Source organism: Oryzias latipes, chromosome 10 (assembly GCF_002234675.1).
Source record: "Oryzias latipes chromosome 10, ASM223467v1".
Classification (NCBI taxonomy): Eukaryota; Metazoa; Chordata; class Actinopteri; order Beloniformes; family Adrianichthyidae; genus Oryzias; species Oryzias latipes.
The window spans coordinates 3,139,952-3,163,376 of record NC_019868.2 but is presented as its reverse complement, the minus strand read 5'-3'; the positions used below and the strand labels follow the sequence as shown (position 1 = coordinate 3,163,376).

General features: G+C 43.4%; 1 protein-coding gene across 1 annotated transcript; it reads right to left on the bottom strand.

Moving 5' to 3' along the window:
* Nucleotides 1–443: 443 nt before the first annotated feature.
* Nucleotides 444–21,572, bottom strand: tgfbi (transforming growth factor beta induced). Its single transcript, XM_004086483.4, has 17 exons — nt 21,384–21,572; nt 18,945–19,043; nt 9,231–9,295; nt 8,993–9,150; nt 8,760–8,924; nt 6,785–6,931; nt 6,422–6,563; nt 6,132–6,344; nt 5,072–5,209; nt 4,856–4,998; nt 3,942–4,078; nt 3,591–3,721; nt 2,770–2,894; nt 2,586–2,688; nt 1,015–1,082; nt 879–903; nt 444–814 (listed from the first exon to the last, which is right to left on the bottom strand). The coding sequence occupies exons 1-17, from the start codon at nt 21,494–21,496 to the stop codon at nt 753–755; spliced, it is 2,034 nt and encodes a 677-aa protein (XP_004086531.1). The 5' UTR covers nt 21,497–21,572; the 3' UTR covers nt 444–752.
* Nucleotides 21,573–23,425: the final 1,853 nt, after the last annotated feature.

The following is a 23,425-nucleotide window of genomic DNA, read 5'->3' as shown; positions in this document are numbered from 1 at the left end:
GGTGCAACCTCCTTTTTATAGTTTTAACATATCTTTCTTATATTGTCTTATGTCGCAGTTTAGTTTTTATTTTTTTATTCTTAATTTAACTTTTTATACCACCGGAAAAAATTGCACTGTAATTTCGTTGTACATGTACAATGACAATAAAGATATTTCTATTTCTATTTCTACACTTATAAAAGAGGGAGGAAATTGAGTGTAGTGTGGAGAGTTGGATTACACAGAAGTGTGATTGAGTTTGTATATATATTTATGTTGAGAAATGAGGAGGTTCTCAGCCCCCCCTCTGACCCCACCCGTCATCTCTGTTTGTCTGGCAGTTAACACTCCTTGTCTATTGGTTCTCAGTGTTCTATTTCTGAATAAAACCCTGTTTTCTCATCGTGGTTTATGGATCACAGAGTCCTAAAGTTTGGACAAAATGGACACAAGAGACATGGCGAGGTCGCATTTCAGCTTTATTTTACAAAAACTCAAAGGAAAGCTCCTGAAGGTTCTCCTCATAGTGTCTGTTTGACAGGAGGACTCCAGGAAAAATACTCCTTACAAAAGACCACTCAGGAAGTGTGAATGAACTGTTTTTTCAGCACAAAACACTGGTTTGGTAACAAATGTAAAAACTTCTAGAAACAGCATTTCTCCTTGTCACACAGGAACAGAAAGCCCACCCAGAACCTCAAACCAACCAGGTATCAGAGGAACTGATGGCTGGTCCCTCAGAGGTCCTCATGGTCCTGCTTTTTGTCTCATTACTGGCTGTTCTTCATCGCCCTGCTGGAGTGGCTCTTCAGAACCTTCTGAAAAAGATCATCTGAAAGAACACACAGAATCACACCATAGACCCGCTTTGCTCAAACTGAACATCAGACACTCACCGTTCCTGAAGCTCCTGGAGTCCACCTGCAAAGCACAGAGAAAGGCGTCAGCGTTCTGCTGAGGGAGGTGAATGTGTTTCTCAAGTTCATGTGAGGGTCACAGGTGAAGCCCGTCCGTTCAGTGAGCCGCTCTCACCCTGAAGGACGCAGCTGATCTCATCTGAGCAGACGGTCCGTCTGCCTGCTCTCTGTCCACCTTTGGAGCTGCAGACACACAAACAGCAGAGCATCAGCACCAACCAGACTCACACCAGGTTCCTGCTGCTCCCCCTAAAGCACACGAAACACCATCAAACTCAGTTCCATTAACTGAACAAAAAAAAAGGATGAGGATTTCCAGATGCAGCCAGCTTTGTCATCATCATCATCATCATCATCATCATGTTCTTGTGATCTTATAGAGCATTCACACCAGAGCTGATTTCTTCTGACGGTCCTCTTGGTTTGTCAGGTATGAAAGTTCACCTGAACTCTGGACCAAACAAGAGAACTCCGGCCTACCAGAGTGGGGGTGTCTTTTCACCTGCAGATGAACTCTGGTCCGGTTCACCTCAGTGTGAATGTGGAGACGCACTTCATAGGCCAAATGGATGAAGAGGATCAAAAGGAGGAAATGAGGTAAGCTCCGTGTGCTTGGAGCAGAGAAAAAACTGTGCAAATCTGAAAAAAGGAGGAACTAAGAAGACATTTAAAAATATCTGTTGAGTAAACGTGGTGCTTTCTCATTGATTCAATCAGGGGATTGGTGGGACCAGCTGCTTTTCATCTTCTTGGACGTCTGTCCTGGCAACGGCTTGTTTGGACAAATGATCAGCTGTTGGAACTTGTTTTTTTTTTAGGTGGGGGGTTGTTCCACTTCAGTTTTTGAAAAAAAAAAACAGATAAAAGGGTAAACTCAACTTTATCAGAAATGGTGATGGAAACAACACTTAAAAATACAAATCTGTCTGAATGAAGGTGTAAAAACACTGAAACTTGCATGGGAACAAGTGCTCGCATCGACTGCCAGAAACCATTTCTACATAAAACTGCTGACAGTGACATAGCAGAAATTCTGGGAGGAAAATGATGTTCCCTGTTGTTTTTTTGTTCTGAGACCTGAATTAACCAGACTGGCTTTGTGTGGATCTTTGTCAAATCCAGGAGGAACCTCCAGTATGTTGCCTGAAAGATCTGATAGTTTCATTGCATCTGTTTTTTTGGGGGGATTTATGTTCAATATATCTTTTCCTGTTATTTCCTTTGCCTCCAACAGGACTTACTTTCATTGTTTGTCATAAAAGATTCAGAGCAGCAAAGCATAGATGACTGACAAGACACTCAAAGCAAGCTTCTGTGCAGAAATCCTGCAGACCTGTTTGTAATCTTGGTGGCCAGAATGTCTCAAGACCTTTAACATGGATTTGATCAACAGGTCTCCAGGATTTCTGAGGCCTTTAGTCACTTATTTTTACTGCGCTCCTTCCACGTTCCACTTTCAGAACACTTTCACTCCAAATAAGGAGAGATTTGAGCTGACAATAGAAACTAACCAGAGTGATAAAGCAGTGTTGTGTGTCTGTACTGAAGAGAAAACAACAAATCCCTTAAAGAGGTTCAGGTACTTGGACTGAAATCAGTGAAAAGCAGCAGATGGAACAAGATGAACCTGAAAATGTTGGGAAAAGTTTTAGACAATCATCTGAAGAGTCTGAAAGTTAGACTCACGCAGGGACTTGATGATGCTGTTGACGGCGTGAACGACCCCATTGGTCGCCATCAGGTCCGCCTCGACCACGGGGACCTTGTTGGCGTAGATGGTGTAGTTCCGCTAAAACACAAAGACGGCCCTTTCAGTGAAATCCACCATCGAGAACAGGACTCTTTGAACCAACCAGAGAGGAACCCTGACCATGTTCAGCTCTAGCTTCTCTCCCTGCAGAGACAGCAGTCTGACGTGAGAGCTGATCCCCCCGCTGACCAGCACGCCGTCCCCCACGTGCAACCGCAGCACGGATGACAGCTGCTGAGAGTTACCTGCAACATAAATAGACAGGTTGGCTCCAGGTCCACCTTAAACAAACCCCGCTTCACTAACAACTGCTAACAAGGACAGACAGGCTGTGGGGTCACATGACCTTTTTGTTTTTCTGCTCTGTACACTCTATCTTCAGAGGATATGATGTCACTCCATCCTGGACTTGTCAGACATGCAGAGATGGATCAATTGAAGTGTCAAGTGAGAGACAATTTGTCATTATGGCATTTTTGGCCTTTTTTTCTTTTAACAGCTGTAGTGAAGTTGCTAAAGTAGGTAAATGTCAAAGTGAAATTTTGAATTGATTTTTTGATTTGAAATGGTTTATTTCAAGCAATCAAATAAGAAAAAAAAGACGTATCAAACTTAGGATGATTAGACATTAAATTAACGATGGCTTGAAAGGGAGCGGAAGGAATCAAATTCATATAATCCCACCTGAAATTAAAGATTGTTACTAGTGTTAAAAGCAAAAAAAACCCTGAAACAAAACATGTCAAATACAGGTTTTTCTTTTTACCACAATCATTTGATTCTTTTTTGTGTTCAGCATGAAAAGAATATAAGCAAGACATTTTCTACTGCGTTACTGGCTGAACAGCACTGGGAGGCTGGTTCAGCTAACGTAAATCAATCTGTCTACGTCACTGTAAAAAACATCTAAAAGGTTCTGTTCCAAACAGAGTTACACTCACGCAGCAGCCTGCTTCGCTCCGCCTGGGGCATCTCCCTGAATGCCATGTCTGTAGGAGCAAAGAAGGTGAGCGCCCCCTGCTGGTTCAGCAGCTCCGTCATTCCAGCCGTCTGGATTGCTCCAACCAGCATGCTGCAAGTAGGAGGCAACAGGAAGTTTTAGTCACAGATATATTAGTCTTTTTTCAGAATAAACCAGCCTATCATCGTCCAACAGTGCTGACTCCATGTTTGTTCAGGAGAACTAGAACAGTTTTTGGTCTGGATGGGGGACCACTGTGTTCTTCTGATAACACCATATATCCTCTGAGAGGAGAAGAAACTGATGGACTAACGTCAATGAAGGGGCTCACCTAAAGCGATTATCAGCCTTCAGAACATCCATGATGGTACCCATTGGTGGAACAAGGACTTTGTCAACGGTGAACATGGAGGCGTGGCGTCCAACTTTGTCGTGTGCAGCGATGCAACTGTTCTCTATGCACAGGTTCTACATACACACAGGAAACACAGGTCAGAAAGATGTCCACTTTTGACAGGCAAGACTATTAACGAAAATATAGTCTAGAGGGGTTTATCTGCCCTGCTGGGAGAACCATGAAGATCCTAGACACCTACAGACCTCTGTCTGGGAAGAAATTAAACCAGATCCAGCTGTGGAGATCCAATCAGAATACAACCAGGTACACCATCAGCCGGTTATTTATAACCCTCTGTTCCAATCAGACAAACTACATTAAAGTTCTTGTTCTAAAAAGCTCCTATGACCCAGTCACATGGTCCTCGTGATCCAGTGAGACTGACAGATGCCGTTATTGAAGCTACTTGTAAGAAGCGACCATTCATTTGTCCAGGTCCTAAACCAGATGTGGATCTAGATTGAGGTGGTAAAGTCTCTAAACCACGTCCCAGAAAGGACCAGGGGTCAAAAGAAGGTGAAAAACTGAAACCATCAACAGAGATGCTGGAGATGCAGATGTCCGAACGTGCAGTGAAGTGAGGGATAGATGGATGGGGAAAAAGATGAGAGCCAGAATGGACGGCTAGATGAATTAAATACAGGTAATCTGTTTAAACTGATATTATCTGGACTGAGTTGGATTATCCCAATCTTAATGAATTGTATGCATGATGCTTTTTTCCATTTTTGAAGCACTTTGAGGCAACTTTAGAAGAGAAGTGGACTTTAGAAACTGTATTGAACTAAAGGATGGTCGGACAGGTGGATGGAGGGATGAACGGAAACATGCATGGATGGGTTTCTCACGTTTCTGTAGACAAAGACTCTGAGTTTAAGGCCCCCCAGCGTCTCCAGCTCCTGACCATGGTACAGAGACTTGGACGACAGCTGGTCCTTCAGGATGTGATTGGTCAACAGCTTTCGGAGGTCAGGACTCATTGTTTCGCTTCCTGCAGGGCGGGTGATCAGGCGGTTAAAACAAACACAAACAAACAGGTGCTCACACACTCGGGTGAGTGTCACCTTTGAAGGCCTCGTTCAGAGGAGCCAGCATGGTCAGAGCCTCAGAACCAGTCAACCGGGAGGACAGACCAGCGTCAACAAAAAACTTAGTGGCCGTTGAAACGGTTGAACCTTCAGCCAACTCCAGCAGTGTTTTAGCTGAAACACACAAACAAACCCAGATACTACACCTCACACCACTGTAGTACAAGTACTACATACTGTAACACTGATAATAATACAAATACAATCCTCATACTATTACTCATACTACAACTGGTTTTACAGTATCCATTTTTATTACAGATCTAGCACTGGTAACACACTTACAACTAATGTATATTCAAATGTTAGCACTGACATTTTATTAATATTACCAATACTAGTTCTAGTAATGGAGTTACAAATAATCATGGTAACAGTAACAGACGCCATTACTGATACTAACACAGTCAGAGTAGCAATTACCAAGAAACACTCATTCCATTTAGTGTTTACATTTTGTGCAGTGGCATTCGCCAGAGAACATTCTGGTGAGAAATCTGCATGACATTTTGGGGCGGATACCAGAGTGGCGCAAGCAGATGGGTAATACTGGGAAGACGGCTGCAGAAAGGATTGCCTGGTGGAGGGTTAGCGACGAATTAGTAGTACTGGTTTTAAGATAGATTATTGAGCAAAGACGAAACGGTGCATTTGTCACCAGGAAAATGATCCACATGGAAGCAAAGAGGATTTTTGATACAGAGGTTTATGATGCTTCAAAGAGAAAAGAAACGTTCGCAGAGCATACTACAATGTTTTCACTATTTCAATAAATTCTGTAATGTTCAACATTTTTTTTACCCAATTTCACCACAAAATGAAGCCTTTAACCATCACCATTCTGTCTGCAATGGAATAAAAGCGAGTCTCCAACTGATGCCTGTCTCTTCTAAATGCCTGCTGGCTGCCATATTTTTGGAATAAACGCCCGGGCTACTGAAGGCATAAGTACCAGTGTGAGCAGGTTCTGCCACATCCTATTGTATGTAACAGAATGATATTACAGGGTTCACACACAGCTACGGCGCTGCAGTACCAGAGTCCGGGATCAGCAGCTCGTTGATGTAGTGGATCACTCCGTTGGTTCCCAGCTTGTCCTTCAGGGTGACGATGGCCTTTCCATTCAGGGTCATCTGTTCTCCATCACAGCCCACCTCCAGAACAGTCCCCTGCAGAGTCTCCATTGGGGTTCCTGACACGATGGACTCGGCACAGTGTATGTGCTTAATGATGTGGTTCTTCAGCAAGTCTGAAGACAGAAACGGACTTTACCTGAGCTGTCACACTACAGCTGTCTGAAATGCATCAAACAGGTTTTGGAGGCACCTTTCAGGGCCACTGGGTCTCCCAGGATCCTTGTCAGGGTATCTGCAGGAATCTTGTTAAAGGCTTCATTTGTTGGAGCAAAAATAGTGTACTGATCTTCACCCTCCAGCATGGTGGTCAAACCTGCAGCAGCCATGGCTGTCTGAAAGACAAATGTAGGAAACCAGAAGTTGAAATTTCAGTTCCCCACAGCTGACCCAAAGACTTCCTTTAAGCCAAAGGCCACGGAATCAGAGAACTGCAGTAGATCCACCTTTTGAAAGGATTCTATACTGTCATCGGTACTGAGATTGACAGTAAATAATGTTTCTCCAAAGCTTTACAAGGATACGCCAAAAGTCTTTGTGGACTCGGCATACTCACTCTCAGCGTTTCCAGGTCGTCCTCGATGTCGACCATCACCTGCAGATCACTGCTGGTGGCCGTGATGACACGGTCGACCACGTGCACGATCCCATTGGTGGCGTGCTGATCAGGTTTGATGAGACGTGCACAGTTCACTGTGATGATCTGCGAGATGCGTGAAAGTGTGTCACTGCACAGACCACGTCCACCAGTGTGATGGATGTCTCAAGCACTGATACAGAGCTGGCACAAAGGGTCGATACGCTTCCACTGACTGTCAGGACAAAGTCAAGCTACAACATGGAGTACAGCATGATGTGACTGCAAGCTTGTCACATGCCATGCAGACAGTACACACTGCAAATATTTTAAGCTGTGTTTATTTCACGTTTTTACATTTCCAATCCGGATGTCATTTGTTCAAACATGTTATAATGTACCGGACCAAACCATCTTAAATCAAACTGATGGGTTGTAGCTTGTGTTTGCTGCCTCATTCAGTTACTTTTCAATGCCGTTAAATCTGGTGTTTAACAAGGTTCCAGACTTGGGCTAGATTTGTTTAATTAAGGTCACTGTTAACCATTTCTTTTCATTAATAAACATAAAACACTCAAGTGTTTTCATTCCTTTAGACTGGAAAGAATTAAGGGTGTAGCACAATCTTTTTGACATTGCAGGCTTAAATCAAATAAATTGATGAAAACAATCCTTGAATATCTGCCTTTTTTCTCATTTTGGCCAAAGATTATTCAGCGTTTTGGAATAAGCAACCGTGTTTTGCTAAGTTCCCACCCATCCCAAATTTGTAACGGTGTTGCGATTAATGGATAAATGATAAATCCATTTTTCCAACCAGACCAATCTGTAAGAAGCAAGTTCTTAATCGAATTAAATGGAATTGACCTAAACCATTACAAAATCATTTCAAAATAAAATAAATGGATTATATTGATATTGAAAAATACCATTTGGGTTGAGTCATGGGCTGTGTCCGAATCCCTACTCACTAGTAGTAGTTCGCCATTTTGTATTGCTGTCCGAGTCTACAATTCCAAAATCCAGTGCCCTAGAAATTTCCCAGAAGTCTTGGCGAAAAACCAGTTTGCATCGATGCTCATAAATATATACCACAATGCATTGCGTTTGAACAATTTTTGCAAAAAAAAGGTATTTAAATGTATTTTTTAATAAACCATGAACCTTTTTTATTTTCAGAATACATGAATGGTCATCACAAAGCGCTCATATCAATTTGATTTTTACTTCCTGAAATCGATGATGTCATATTTCCTGTTTAAAAAAAAAGTAGCATGTGAGCATGGTGTCCGAATTGTATTTAAAATCTAGGGCACTACGTCGTCCCGCACTATATCGTTTTTTAGTAGTTAGAGTAGGGAGGGAATTCAGACACAGCCATAGTTGGTTTGTTTTACTGTAGCGTAAAAACAACCAAGTGTCATCACAGCAGACAACACACACATGATGGAAAAACAAACAACTCTTGGAAACTAAAATGGGAATGGATTTGACATCCATTCTTGTTTACTTGTTTGTTTTATACATATATTTAATTTACACTTGATGATCTGATTATCTCTCTGAGTCAGAATGGTTGAAGTTTTTTTTACCAAAGATGTCCTGGATCCTTCATTTTAGGTCAGAGAATTAAAGGGAACCAAAAATGAAGGATTCGTATCAGCAATTATGATATGAATCGAATTGTTGCTAAAATGAATCATTAAATCCTACTTGACTTGAAGCAACAAGTAATAAATGTTGCATATAAAACAAATGACTTTTCTGTGTTTTCTCCCTATAAAATAAGTGTATTTTTTTACAACCTTTTAAATAAACTCTACACTTCCCATAAAAAGGTTTGTGTTGTTCAGAAGTGTCAGGTTCAGGAGGCCACCTCTGTCTGTTTCATTGCTGGACAGGGGATCTGCTTTGAAGCAAAGCCATGTGAGATGCTGCTGCTGTGTGTGTTTACCCCGTTTTTGTAGTGGTGGATGTGCACGGTTGAGTCCTGGTACATGGAGGTGAAGACGGAGCCGTGCTTCAGCTCCTCAGATGTCAGCCTTTGGTCTACCATGTGGTAATGAAGAGCGTTCAGCAGCTCGATGTTCACGTTGCTCACCAGGGCGTCCAGGATCTCCTGCAGCGGGCAGACCCTTGTGAGCATCATCATATCTAGGTCAATGTGCGTTGGTGTCTCCTACTGACTGTTGGCAGGTTGGCCCAGGCCCCATTGCTGGGAGCAAAGAACGTGAAGCTCCCAGGACCCTCGATCTCATTCCTTAGGTCGGCTCGCTCCGAGTACTGCTGAGTGGTGGAGGCTCCCGCTACGCCCAGAGTGTTGTAGATGTTCACCAGAGGCAGCGCTGCAGGGAAGGCAACAGTCATCAGAAGAAATTCTCGATCATCTCTTACGCTGGCTTGGGTCGGAGTTCCCGTGTCGTACCTGCAGGACAGCCTTTCTCTCCAGAAATCTTCTCGTAACCTGGACAGCACTCATATGTGATCACCCTGCAGGAACACAACACACATCAGTGGGTCCGCCCTCAGCTTTTCCGGGAGAAACACGTTAAGTCCAGAAAAATGGCCTCCTTCAAACCAGGAGACCATAAAGGCTTCTGTGAAAGATGATCACGTTATGAGCTCCTCCATCTTTCTCCAGTTTCTCCAAGGTCAACAGCAAAGAGCTTCCACTTACACAGTTTTACTCCACACATTTCACAGCCTGTCAGCTCTGGCTGCACACTGAACCTGGACCTCCCCTTGGATCTGGATCTGGAGCCAAACTTTGACGATACGTGACAACTTTACAATCCCCATGAAGGCGTCTACAGCCCATTGAAAGTCTTTCAGCTCTCAGGTTTTATAGTCCAAACAAACCTAAAACCACCTGCTTTTAAACTGAGGTGAGTCTGATCAGATAACGGAGCGCAGAAAGGGCTTCGAGCCTTTTATGGAGCTGAAACTGCAAGAAGGTGAGGAGCGGAGAATGACTGCCATTTTCCAATGACTGACATCCTGAAACAACATGTCTGACAGCTGACCTTCAGTCTGGAGACAGATCCTGAGCTGCTGTGTGGAGCTTCAGGCTGCAGTCTGAACAGGAAACAAGAGGTGAGAACTTCTCCAAGAGTTTTAGCTCTGCAGAAGCCACAGAATCCTAAATTATTGTTTTTATAGATTTGAGGAGGTCCAGCAGATATAGACGCCTCCTGCAGGTGGAACCGGCCTGGTTCTGAAGCCAAAAACTGAAGCTAAAACTAGAACATTCTGTCCTAAAGTTCATGCCAGGGAGGAGGTACAAAGAAGGACTCATATGGAACTAAATGGACTAGAAGAGGGGCAGGAGAACCCCTTATTCTGTGAGTTGAAACTCATCAGTGATGGCAGGTTTAAGAGCACAGGACATGCAGGATTTACAGGCATCAGGGACCAGAGGGAGCTGAGGGAAACCTGCTGAGATTCCAGCAGCATGTGGGCTGTAACGACACATGCATGCAGTGCACAGTCCTCACAGTCCTGGAGAGATTTCCATAATAAAAGTGCAGCAGTTGTCTGGCATCATAAAGCTCATTTCCTCTGAGAGAAGTGGAATCTGGCCTCAGGGTTTTGTCAGAGGCATAAACGTGTCCTGACTGCATGAGATGAGAGGTTTGTTTGACATTTCATAATTCTCCCTGGATTATGACAGCATTTACTTGAATAAAGTTTAGACTAAATGTCTTTGGGGTCTCCAAAGTCTTGATAAGGAACACAAGGAAAGCTGAAGCAAGCAGAAGAAGCACCTTTAGGTCTCTAAATGTTTGTTGAGACAAAGTTCTGCAGAACATGATTCAGACTCAGAGATGAGGAGGATGTTCCTGCTCACAAAGTCAGAAAACATCTGTGTTGAATCTGAAATGCAAACTAAACTCCGTAGCGTCTGTGGAACAAAAGGACCTGCAGGTTCAACTTAGTTCTGAGCATTTGTCATTCAGGTCTAGCAGACGTCTATAGTCTGAAGATTCCAGTTTGAAAGAACGTGATGCAGCAGTGATCTTCATCATGTACTCTAAAGACACATGAGACCAAACATGCCCAACAACAGCAGCTGTCTGGTACAACAGAATGTGTGGCCCCCCTCTTAATCTAACCATGACCAGCAGAGAGGAACCAAAGAGAAGCAAAGATCTCAGGTCCAGACCTCCAGACCTCAGGTGTTGTAATTGATCTCCAGGGAGCTGCAGAAGGAAGCAAAAATCCTTAAAGCGTCAAACAGAAGCCATGACTGGAAGCTCCTGCTGCAGACAGAGGATGACAATTTCAACACAATTCTGGAGATTTTTCTCTGTGAAGGAGCGTCAGTTTGTCTCCAGTCTCAGTGTGAGGATTCATCCTTGTTCCAAGGAGGAGGAACTTTTATTTTCTCATCAACGGGACAGAAAATCCCAACGATTCAGTTCAAACCTCGATTTTTGTTGTTTCAGTTCAACAGATGATCCGTGTTTTCATAAAACAGCAGCAAAATATAAAAAATGTGGGAAAAGTATTTTTTTAATTCGCTTATAAGCCAATAACAATGAGGAAAACACTTTTAATTGGCTCATACTAAGCCCGGTGCAATGAAATAAAACAATAAATAATAAATTCTTAAAGTTAGTGTTTGACACTTTCAATGTAAACATATGTAAATGTATGGAGTGCAGATGCAATGATGCACTCTCATGATTCAATTCAAAACATACAGTTAGCTTTTAAATTATGGCATCCCTACAGAAAAAAAATCTGTAGATTTAATAAATCAAACTAAACATGAAGGAGGAGAAAAGCTTTCTAACATCCTAAAGCAGGGGGGTCAAACTCATTTTCACTGAGGGCCACATCAGCATAGCTGCTGTCCTCAAAGGGCCAGATATAACTTATACATGTAACTAAATCTAATGAAAAATTAATCTAGCTACTCCTTAATCTTGCTTGTTACTTTAACATAAATCCTTTTACAATTGATTCTGTCAGGTTAGGTTATGTGGACAGTGTTTAAGTTCCTAATATACATTGCCCAATTCCATATTTCAACTTCGATTCCCCCTGGATATGAATAAATACACACCTATTTTTATTTTTTATTAAAAGAAATGAAAAACTTTTATGCTCTCGCAGTCCACATAAAATGACATGGAGGGCCACATTTGGCCCACGGGCCTTGAGTTTGACACATGTGACTTATAGGAACCTAAGCAAGACAGACTAATCTGATGAAGACGTTAAATATTAAAGTTATTGTTCAGCAGGAAATCACCAAATGAAAAGCTGGAGCTTTGAGGTGAAGGGCCTCCTCTGCTGAGAGACTTTTCATCAGTATCCCCTCCAGCAATCATCCCACTGAGAAAACACCGTCATGAACTTCCCTGAGGTCCGAAAGAACCAAAACTTCCCCCATTTCTGCTGAAAACTGTCAGCTTCCATCAAAAACAGCCACAGAGGAGGTCAGGTCTTATTTCAGAGGAGAGTCAGGCCGCCTCCTTAACCGAGTAAGAGCCTCCGTCTGCAGACGGAGAGAAGCTCCAGAGCTCCTGTGGTGAATGTAAACAGATGGAGATCAGCTACCGTGTGAGCGAGCGTGCTGGCACACACTGGACTGATTATCAGAGCAGATGGAAACTTCACTCCCGTTTGTTCTCCACATAAACAAAGATGGCTGCTGTGGATTTCTGACAAAACAAACAGAGTGAGGTCGCAGTAATTCAGCCGGCGGGTCAAGCCGCTCAAGGGGAACATTCCAGAAACATCCAGCAGAGAAAATATGAGTTTAACGACAGTCAGGAGCCACGGCGAGCAGCAGCAGAGCGCCGGCTGGCGGAAACACCATCCTCTGATTCAGACCTGAAGCTGCTCCAAAGTAAACCTGCAGCTTCACAGAAGCTTCAGTCACATTTCAAGGTCGTAAAACAGTGAAAACCTAACAGGAACTTCTCAGAGAAGCCTTCATGGAAATCTCTCCCAACAGCAACCTCCGTTTCAAACCATGTTTGGGCAACTGACGGATCTCTAGAGTGAAAGCAGACAAACAGGACATACCCATAATGCAGCCCTGTGGAACACCACCTTCATGTCTGCACATCAAACCCGTCCCTCGTGCTTTCACACAAAACCACAAAGAAGTGATTTAATGACGCCTCCTTTCTTTAATCGCTTAGAGATACTTCACAGTTTGAATGTAAAACTGTTAATAGACATTCTTTCTAAATAATGCAGGTAAACGTTTGCACATGCATTATTTAAACCAGCATTTTCCTCACACGACTACTCATAAATACCCCCCCCCCCCCCATCCCAAACCCCAGGTTAAAAACTGCAACAATGAGTTCCAGTCCTCCCTCACCAGCTTTCTGCTGATTAGCCGACTCAAGTAATTCCACGTCCTGTTAGACTGAACACACCTGATTTAGGTGCTCAGCATCAATCAGTGCAAGAACTGAAAAACAAGCAGGACCGTGGTTGGCCACAAAAAAAGAGAGCAGAGGGAAGGTGGACAGGTAGGAAAATGCTCAATTTTAGGACTGTAACGATTCTTTTTAACTATTCGATTCAATTCATACCATAATTTGTGGTTGCTGATACCATTCATAGTCAATATCGGTTCATTTTGAACGGTCCGATTCACTGACCTAAAATGGATCCAGGACGTCTTTATCCAAAACTTCCACCAGTGAGACTCAGACAGAAATAGCTGCTACTGAACAGAGATTCTTGGATTTCTTCCAGATCATCAAGTGTAAATTAAACGAGTGTCCAAACAAACAAGTAAACTAGAATAAATGTCAAATCCATTCACATTCTAGTTTCCTAAAGTTCACCACTGTTGTTTTTCCACATCCACAGAATCCAAAGGGAACATTCTTAGAACATTCTAGACACTGGACGGTCACATGTCTGTGGACAGGAATGATGGATGATAATTTTTTGCTGACATCATATGTCTGTTGTCCGCTGTGAAATGTATTCATCGATGAATTGTTACAGAATTGTTACAGAATTTGGGGGGGGGGGGGGGGCTTGTTTGTTATAATTCAGACACAAAATGTGTTCAAGCATCGATAGGCAAACATTCATCATGCATGAGTGTGTCATCTTTCATGCGTAGCAAACAGGAACCAGAATGAAAAGATGATGTCAGACAGCGATCTGCAAAAACGGTTGGAGAAATGAGCAGAAGACTAGACAGTGTTTGCTGCAGCGTTCTTCCTGTGAACTGAAGGAACGTCAAGGGAGTGAAGCCCAGGAGACATCAACAGCTGACAGGATGAGAACATGGCAGCAGAACAGCTGCTTTGACTTGACTCAACTTAATATTTCTGTCAATAAGAAAAGGCAACATGGGTTCCCCTCATGAAGCTGCTCTTACTTTCTGGGTTTATCTGTTCTTGACTTTTCTCCAAATACTTTAAATAAAGAGGAGCAGAGAGGAGGAGCTCTGATGTCCAGACAGGAGGATCCTTTTGGACCGCTCAGAGAACCCCCTCTTCTTCAGCTTGGGGGGAACTCAGCCTCGACACCCACCCTGAGAGACTCTCTTGATTTGCTCAGACTTTTAAAGGAGGAAATCAGGAGAAAGGAGAAGGGTCCCTCTTTCAGGTGTTTGTGGGCGGGGCTCCAAGGACAGCACCTGAACATCTGGCTGACGCCAGAGCCATCCTCAAAGATGCAGACATGATCTCAGAGTTTAAACAGCTGGGTTCAGGAGGGTGGGGGTGTTATGAGTGTTCCTTGTGTGGCCCTCTGACCTCTCCCACAGAAACCCCCAAACTCAGAGCAGCACAGACAAAGACAGGTCTGTCCCGCTGAAAACACCCCCACACTGACTCTCCCCACAAACTGTGTCTGAGTCTGTGCTTTCGTATGGTTTGAGTCCGCCTGGTCGGCTTCTCAGACAGCTTCTCTTCTCGCATCAGTCTACTGAAAAAAGTCCGATTCTGATAGAAAAAGTCTGGAGGAAACCAGGAAGGATCAGAGGAGGATGAGAGAGACCACAAGCAGGAGGTGAAGAAAGAAGAGTAGAAAGATGTGAAAGGAGAAGAAGGAAACGAGAAGCAGATGAAGCCAAATTAAAGAGCAGAATGCAAACACGGCAAATGAGGAACAGATGAAGGCTTTGACCACCGAACTGCTGAGGCAGCTGTTTCCATGGAAACCCACCCGTGGGTTTGTTCTGAGAGGAAAAAAGTTTATTTACCTGATTCCAAAAGTGCAGCAGGAACAGTGACATCACTCTGCTCCGCCCCCAACTCACACGAACCTGAATCATCAGACTGAGAACATCTCAGAGATTAACCAATCACCTGACAGAATGGAGCCTCTGGCCTCCACAAAGGTTTTCTCCCTGAGGATCAAGAACCAAACAGGGAAGGAGAAAAGAGCCCAGAAACCCGAAGCAGCCTAACTGACTCCCTTAAGTTCCCCTTAAAGTAACTTCGATGAATAAAACCTACAGCTTCTCCATTCTGGAGCTCATTTCCAACGCAGCCTGAAAAAGGGAAATGTATGGCCCCTCTTCATCCAAACTGCTTCAAAGCTCCACAATGCTTTGATGAAACAAACAGAACCAGAGATCCGGTCCGGTGTCACCAAACTGCAGGAGCAAAAATGTCTTTCCCTCTTGGCTGCAGAAACATTATAATAACAAACTCTGTCCACAGAGTTTGACAAAGAATTGATGGAAAAGAGCCGCTTTGAAGAAAACCAGCAAACCTTTGAAGAAGAAGTAGAATGTTCTGTTTCTTTGGGACAAGCTGTAGGACTCCATAGCATGCATGAATGCCCCCCCCCCACCAACACACACCTGGTTTGCATCTGAGAAGAGGAGCAATGATCAAACCTTTTGTCCCTGCTCTTTTGGAAGTGCTGTAGCCTGAAAGGAACTATTTACAAAGAACCATCTGCAGCTCCTCAATACACCACATTTACCCAGAGGACATTTGCAAACTATTTTATGATTGCTGCTTCTTCTGATTCATGCTGTGATTGTTTGTATTTGCCTCCAAACCCAAAGAGCATTGTTTCCTTTTGGTTCTCTTCTTCTTTTCTGTGGTCTGTCGACAAAAGTCCATCTCCATTCAGTGCTGTCCACCAGGCAGCTGGCTAGTGCTGACCGGACGCTCCGCTGCCCGGTGGACAGCTCAGTTGTCCACCGGGCAGCCTGCTGCAGCCAGCCCACTGAGTGTCCACTTAAGCCAATGTGGGCAAACAGGTGGGGCCACCATGGAAACTGTGGACAACCCCATCTGGGGCCCACATTTTCTGCCCACTTTTAAACCATATGGGGCCCACCTGGCCTTGCTGGCTGGGTTTATTTATAAAGAGCGCTTCTCGTGCAATGCGCACTTCGGGCTGCACAATTCACGAGTCCCTCATTCTCAAGAGGGTCTCAGGGTCTCACAGGAAAACGTTGGTTTGGGCCAGGGTTCAGGAAAATAGGAGGACCATCAGAGGAGACCAGCTCTGGATCAGACCAGGACCAAACAGGGACCAAAACCAGATTAAACCAGAAGTAGAACTGCCAAAGGGAATGCTTCATTGACTTAAGCTCCAACTTCAGCATCACAGGAGCTTTTTAAAGGTTTGATTCCTAAAACCGACAAAGAACCTCTGCCTGGTGTCTTCCTGAAAACCCCCTTGGCTATCATTGGGACACATGGAGGAGCAGAAAGTTGTAGATCTTTCTGGATGATGGTGGATTAGTCTCACTAAGGTTTAGCTCATGTGTGAAGTTGGATCTCTGAAAGACAGTGGAAGTGATGGGGTTCTTTGATGGGAAGGAAGGAAGATCTGAGTTTTATCAGCCAATCAAACAGCAAATAGCTGGGTTGTGTTTGAAAAGAAGATCTAAAAAATAAAGTCCACCAACTTCTCCAGCGTCCCCTCAAGAGCAAGATCTGGCCTTTTTAGGAAGAACATGGAAACTTTGGAAAATGTTGAAGAGGAAACAGAAAAGGAGACAAATTTAGATTTTTCTAAATACTTTGAAGTCACAGATGTGTGATAAACTTTCAATGTCTGTTTTGTTGGATCACCTCAGAGAACAGAAGGCTTCTGATGCTAAAGGTGTGTCCTCCGTTCTCTACAGTTGTTGTTTTGGCTCAGAATGGTGGGGTTCTGTGGAAACATGAGTCCGTCCCTGAATCCTTCATGAGACCCCCCTCATCTTCCTCCCTGCGCTGACGCATTCACCTCTCTGCAGGGACGCAGCGCTGCAGCGCTTGAGTGTGGCTCAAGAATGTGTTTATTCAGTCCCGCAGGTGTGCACTCGTGCATGCTGGTCCACTGAAGCAGGGTTCAGCTTTCAGCTCGGGTCCTGAAGCAGAAATGCTCCACGCCTCTGTGCACAGTGTGCTGCTCCTCTGCAGCTTTGAGCTTCAACATGAAGACTGATCCACACGCTGAGCAGCTCCGGTACCTGCTGGAGCCGTTAAAACGACCGATCTCCACAAATCGGTTAATTTTCATCAACGTGCTTCATCACAGCGTGTTCTCCTGATCTGAATCTGAGACTCTGTGGCTCATTTTCTCACTTTCAGACTGAAACCAAAAGATCAATGTGTTTTGCATCCTAGCTGACTTACCTTCACTCATCATGCTTCACAGAAACATCATTCCAAATGTTTTTAGCACTTTGATTTTTGAGACTAAATCAATATTTGACAGAAGGAAAAAGACTTGAATTGAAAGTTAACTTTCAAACATGTGAGCATGGCATTTATTCTCAATGGATCCATGTCACCTGCTCAGAGAAGGTCCTCATGAAGCTCCACCTCTGAGCTTCTCTGCAGCTCAGGATCAAATGAGCCAAAGCGACAGAGACGCTGCAGGAAAATACCTAAAGTTTAACAAGTGAAAGATGAGGAAAACGCTTAATCCCGACTCAGCGTGAATCCACTGACTGCTGCGGCCCGACCCGATGGTTCTGTTAGTGAGGAAACCCTGAGAGCCTTCTGGATTAGGAATCATAGAAGCAGAATAGTGAAGATCCATTCTGCGGTTGCTTTGTTTGTGTTAGAAGTTGAAACAAACACTTCCATTCAACATTATTCAAGGAGAAAACTCTGGACAGCCTCAGTTTGTTTTGGGGATCCACCTTTAACTTCCAGATTGAAACCCATTTTAAAATACAAAAGTCAATGGAACCAGTTCAGCTTATCTGGAGACCACAGGGCAAATCAATCTCCATTCCTTAAAAAAAACATCCTCAAAACATTTGTTTTATTATATATAGCCTATAAAGGACAACAGACTGGTGACCTGTTCAGGGTGCACCCCGCCTTCACCCAACAGTAGCTGGGACAGGCTTCAGCAAGCCCTTGACCCCAAAAGGGGATCAGTGGATAGATGGATAGATGAGTATAGCCTATATAATTATCATAAGCCTTTTTTTTTTATTTGACATGTACATTATGGTTAAACAGTTGATTTGTGGTTTTAAAATGACTTAACCTATATTTGCCCCAACTGTTCGGCTATTTTTGGAACAGTTAGGTTTCTGTTACGTCATATTTCGCCAGAGATGAGAGGACTGTTGAAATAGACGGGGCCTTCAATCAAACCAGTGGGTGATGTTCCTCATAGTCTGTCCATCATCCTTAGCTTGTGTTTTGCTCTTCTGTTTTAGAAAAGAGGAGTTTAACTGCCCCAAACCGTTCTTGGAGCATTAAGGGGTTTAAATCGTCAGAGAACAGCTGTCCGAGTTTGGGTTTGGGTGAGGCATTGAGGTGCTTGACACAGATGTGTTTCAGGTGTTTGTGGACAGGCTGAGGCCGTGACTGAGGATTTCCACACACAACCACCAAGACTCGGTTCTTATTCTGGTTTTGGTTAAAACAGTTCAAAAATCCTGTCAATGATCTGCAAAAACCAGCCATCTAGAAAGGGTTTACTAGTCAGGAGCGAAGAACTGGGATTGGTCGGATTCCAGACCTCCTCTCTCATTTCAGTCTGGATTAAGCCTGATGCATCGGATATTTCAGGTCTGGATTACAGAGATGACCCAGACGTTTGTCCAAACCACTACAAAAACTTACCTTTGGGTATGAGAACCTTCACTGACAGTTTGGGTTTCATTAAACTCTGAAAAGGATGTATGATTTAAAGTTCTGTCAGCTGGGTTTGGCAGGAGTAAGGTCAGACTCACGTGGGTTTGCCGCAGATCTTCCGGTGGTACCACTGTTTGCAGTTGGTGAAATATTTCTTGTCAGAGCCTTTAACTTGCTGCATGGCACAAACATTCGGTCTGAAACAGAGCAGACGAGTGAGTCAGAGAGTTCAGCACACGTGCACACGTGCACACGCACACACAGCCCAAGACTGGATCAAGGAGCTGGAACCAGGGACTGGACCGTCCCACACTGTATCATGAATACAGACCTGACATCTGGCCTGGAAACAGGCAGAAATCATCCAGCATTAGCTTAACTTCCCCTTGTTTGGCTTTTTTTACCTTATTGATTTTCTCTGACAGACATTTATCCCTTCTAGTTTCATTGAAAGACAAGATTCAAACTGAGAACAGATGGTTCTTTAAATCTGGGAGTCATCTTCTTTAAATGTTCATATAAACTGAGGAACGTCTTGTTCCTTAGTTTTATATATCTGCTGTTGATCATTGCTGTGATTTTGTTCAGTATTTGTTTTGAAGTTCAACATTAGAGGCTTTTTTTCAGCTGCAGCTTTAGTTTTAGTACCATTTCATTTAGACTTTCAGCAGTTTTCTTCACATGTTTTATTCAACTTTTCTCAGTCTTTCAGTTAAAGCAGTAGTTCTGTCCTGTTAGTTAGCATTTGAAGCATTTCCTTTTAAACCCATTGATTTGAATAAAAAGATTTTTTCCATTTTATCCAGTTTCTCCAAAGCCTTTGACATTTATTATTTTATTTGGTGTTAATGTTGTCATTTTAAAGTTTACAATGTTTTTGGCATTGTGTCTCTGTCTCCAAAGGTTTTATTTGCCTCGTGGATGTTTCAGCTGTTTTGGCATTATTGAACCTTTCCCTCACAATTTGTGTTTATTTTCATTTTCATCCTCTGAAGTCCCACTCTGATCACCTTTTGATCTATTTTCAAAGCGTTCCCAGGGGTCTTTTAATTATGATTGTCAGTTTTAGCCCAAATCCAAAAACCTGTGTCTTTTTCTAGGACATAGTTTCTGCAGAGCAGCAGAAGTTCATTAGAAATTCACCTCTGAGTTGTGGACGGGACTGTTGGCGCAGAGCAACCCTGCCCGTCCTTCTCGTCACCCATAACTGAGAGCTCTCTGTTTACACTCTTCCGCTAACTTACAGCCACTCACAACCCCAACATAACATTATTTCTGCAACAAATATTGGAGCTATCCAGTCGTACAGTTCTGATCCAGATTCCAGCTCAGACGAGGAAAACAAAGATGTTCATGGATCTATCGGTGGACAGGTGGACGAATCAGAATGGAGTGGAGCAGGGAGACTGCATATTTTCGTCGTCACTGCTTGTCACAAACTTTTTCTAACACCATTTTTTCATCTGCTCTTGAATCAAAATTTTTTAACTAAACTAAATACTAGAAAATGAAATATGCATCTTTATTTTGTTTATTTATGTCCTCCATCGTGAGAAAAATGCTACAAGAACATGTTAAAAACACCATTTTCATTGGAGTGGGTCTTTGAACTAAAATTGGATTCTACATGTCACTTGAGAACTAGTATTTTCATTATTCTAAGCCTTCAGTGTCTCAGAATGGCTCTAAATTTGGTTGTGGAAGAAGTTGTGCTATTGATCAACCAATAAAAACTGTTTCCTGATATTTGTTGATCACTTTTGATATAAAGTAGCAAAACGTTTCAGAAATAACTTAACATTCAGCAGCTAGTTAGCATTTTTATTTTAATATCTGGCATAATTTAGTTTCCTCACATGTTTATTTTTTACATTCTCCAGTCTAATCCAGCATTCAGTGGATAATTCCAGCACTGTCCTGCTACATCTGTGTTCCAACAGCTTCAGCTACAACAACAGAAGATGTGTTGCCCTTTAAATTCCAGAAGCGTTTGGGACTCACTTGACTCAGAACCCCAACCCAAACTTTACATTGACCCTGCAGCTTCCCATGATGCCTCTCAGGTAAACAGAATAGAGTTTAAAGGAAGGAAGGAACACTCCTGCTGCTACAAAATGGACTTGAAGAAGTTGGAAGGATTCTGCTTTGACACATTTAGACTCCAAAGTGTGATATAAAGGCTGGACTGGATTTATAATCTTATCATTTAAATCGTCTTTTAAAGAAAATCATAAAAACACATGATCTTTTTTTTACATGTATGATGATCATTCTCATATACTTTTAAAAGTTTATTGTTCCTTAGATCAGTTGTTTTCTACCTAAAAATCTTAATTCGTGCATAAAAAGTGACCGAATTGATCAAGAAACAGTTTTGTCAAATGTCCAGGACGCAAAACAAGACATTACAAGTTCGAATGAACCCAAAGTTGGACCCGAGAGGGGCGTGGAGGGAGGGGAGGGGGTTTCGGAACCGCGCAGATGGCCAACGCTGTTCCGATCCGCTTCCCCTCACCTCGGTTCGGCGGGACACTCACCCCTGCTGCCGGCCTCGGATCCGGCTGTGCTGCAGCACCGTCTGGTACGGAGACCGGGCCACGCACACGGTCAGAACCAGGGACAAAGCCAGAACCAGCACACACGCCCTCATCTTCAGAAAACTCTGGCGCTTCTCCTCTTCCTCTTCTCCAATGCTCCTCTCTGCAGACCCTGCAGGAGCCGCCGGGGTCCACTTTATACCCCAAAAGGAGGAGGAAGAGGAAGATGAGGAGGAGCCAACAGACAGATGTGGAGGAGGCAGCTGGCTTCAAAGAGGAGTCACTCCACATCTGCAGTGTCCCTGGTGACCGCGAGGGGGCGTGCGGCTGTCTAACTTTCTAATGACCTGAGAAACTTTCTAAAGCAGCTGAATCCGAGTGTTATCACGCAGGACATCAACAATAAAATGACTCCTGACTAGGATGCTCTCGCAGAAACACTTAGGGTGTCTTCAGACCAGTTCATTTAGGACCAGAGTTCTGTTCCCACATTGCTTTGGACTGAGTGCCGGCATGAAAACATTCATGTGACTTCTGCTCAGGACCTAACAAGCAGAGACCCTCAAGAGGTGGTCTAGTACATAAACAGTGTGAACATAAACCAGTCCTGATCCGGCCCAACTCACCAAGTTTTTTGAAACTGACAGAAAAAGAAACTAAAATCATTTAAAAATGGACAAACCTGATAAAATACTCAGTCAGCTGTTTGCAGTCAGATCTTCATGGTTTCGTATACCTATTTTTACTTTTTTAAATAATTAGCTGAAATATTAAGCTGCACGGGGTCCTGTGGTTAGTGCTCTGGCCTCTCAGCAAAAAGGTCCTGGTTCAAATCCCTTTCTGTGTGGAGTTTGCATGTGTGGGTTTTCTCTGGAAAACTCCTCCCACAGTCCAAAATCATGATTCATATCATTGGTTACTCTAAAAAGGTGTGCATGTGAGTGATTGTGTGGCCCTGTGTGCAGACTGGTGACCCGTCCAGGGTGTATCCCGCTTTCCCCTGACAGTAGTTAGGACAGGCTCCATCATTGACAGATGGATAGTTGAAATTCAAAATCATTTATAGAAGAATGTATTTTTATCATCTGGATAAGATAACCCCTGTGCCTCCATGATAGCTGCGTTGCCTCACCCTCATCATTTCTGGTCAGTGGGCCGCAATCCTCACACATGCTTCTGCTCAATGTTAGAGCACTAACAAGAAGGTAAATGAGAATCTAAAGTGATCAAAAACAAACAAAAAAACCTTCAGACTGCTCTGAGTCTGGATCAATGAGGGGGCAGACAGGCTCTCCTGGTGTAATCACATCGCTGCTTTTTTTACTACAACCTCTAAGTTATTATCAACCAATCGGCAACTCTAGCTTTAATTATAGGCTTTGTGTATTTTAGATCAAATGCTTAGCCTTGCCATGCTTTGACCAATGAAATGATGACTTGCAGCTTATAGTTCAGGATAATCTGAGCTTTTTTAAGGATGTTCTGCTGGACTCAAACAAGGAGATGGTAAACATCTTTACCTCATTTGGTTTGGTTTGATACTAAACTCGCCAAACCGCTTAGAAACGTCACGCAGGGTTGGGCTGGTCCTTCACGAAGTAAGCTTGTGCTGTAGCGGAGGTCGAGTTAAGAGGCTGCTTTAGGGGCTGTGATGGCATCAATGTATGACCCTAGCAGCGGGTAATAACTAGCCTGGCCTTTACATCAGTTACAGTGTGTGTCTCCACGAACAACGAGTGGTAATGACAATAGAAAAATCCCAACGGCCAGCAGGGGTTTAACATTTTATTTAAACACAACAAAAAGTGGATGAACAGGCAAAACAACACACTTTATTTCTGTCTCTGAGCCTCACAGTGCCGACCTCATCTCCTGTCATCAACCCTTTGAAAAGTATGTGAACAGCTCAAGTCTTACAATTAACCCCTAGTATGCCATGGTCAGAAGAAGGAGATGTTCAGCAGCGATTTCTATTGTATAGGCAGAGTCCAGGGAGGTGGAGAGCTGTTGTGAGTCCAAAGGGACCACGGCCAGAGCAGTCA

Excerpts from the sequence above, each read along its gene's own strand:
- tgfbi (XM_004086483.4), bottom strand. The coding sequence starts at position 21,496 with ATGAGGGCGTGTGTGCTGGTTCTGGCTTTGTCCCTGGTTCTGACCGTG. Across the intron at positions 9,296-18,944 it reads AAGATCTGCGGCAAACCCAC|GGTGATCACATATGAGTGCT; the intron begins GTGAGTCTGACC and ends GTGTTCCTGCAG. Across the intron at positions 6,564-6,784 it reads ACGACCTGGAAACGCTGAGA|ACAGCCATGGCTGCTGCAGG; the intron begins GTGAGTATGCCG and ends TTTGTCTTTCAG.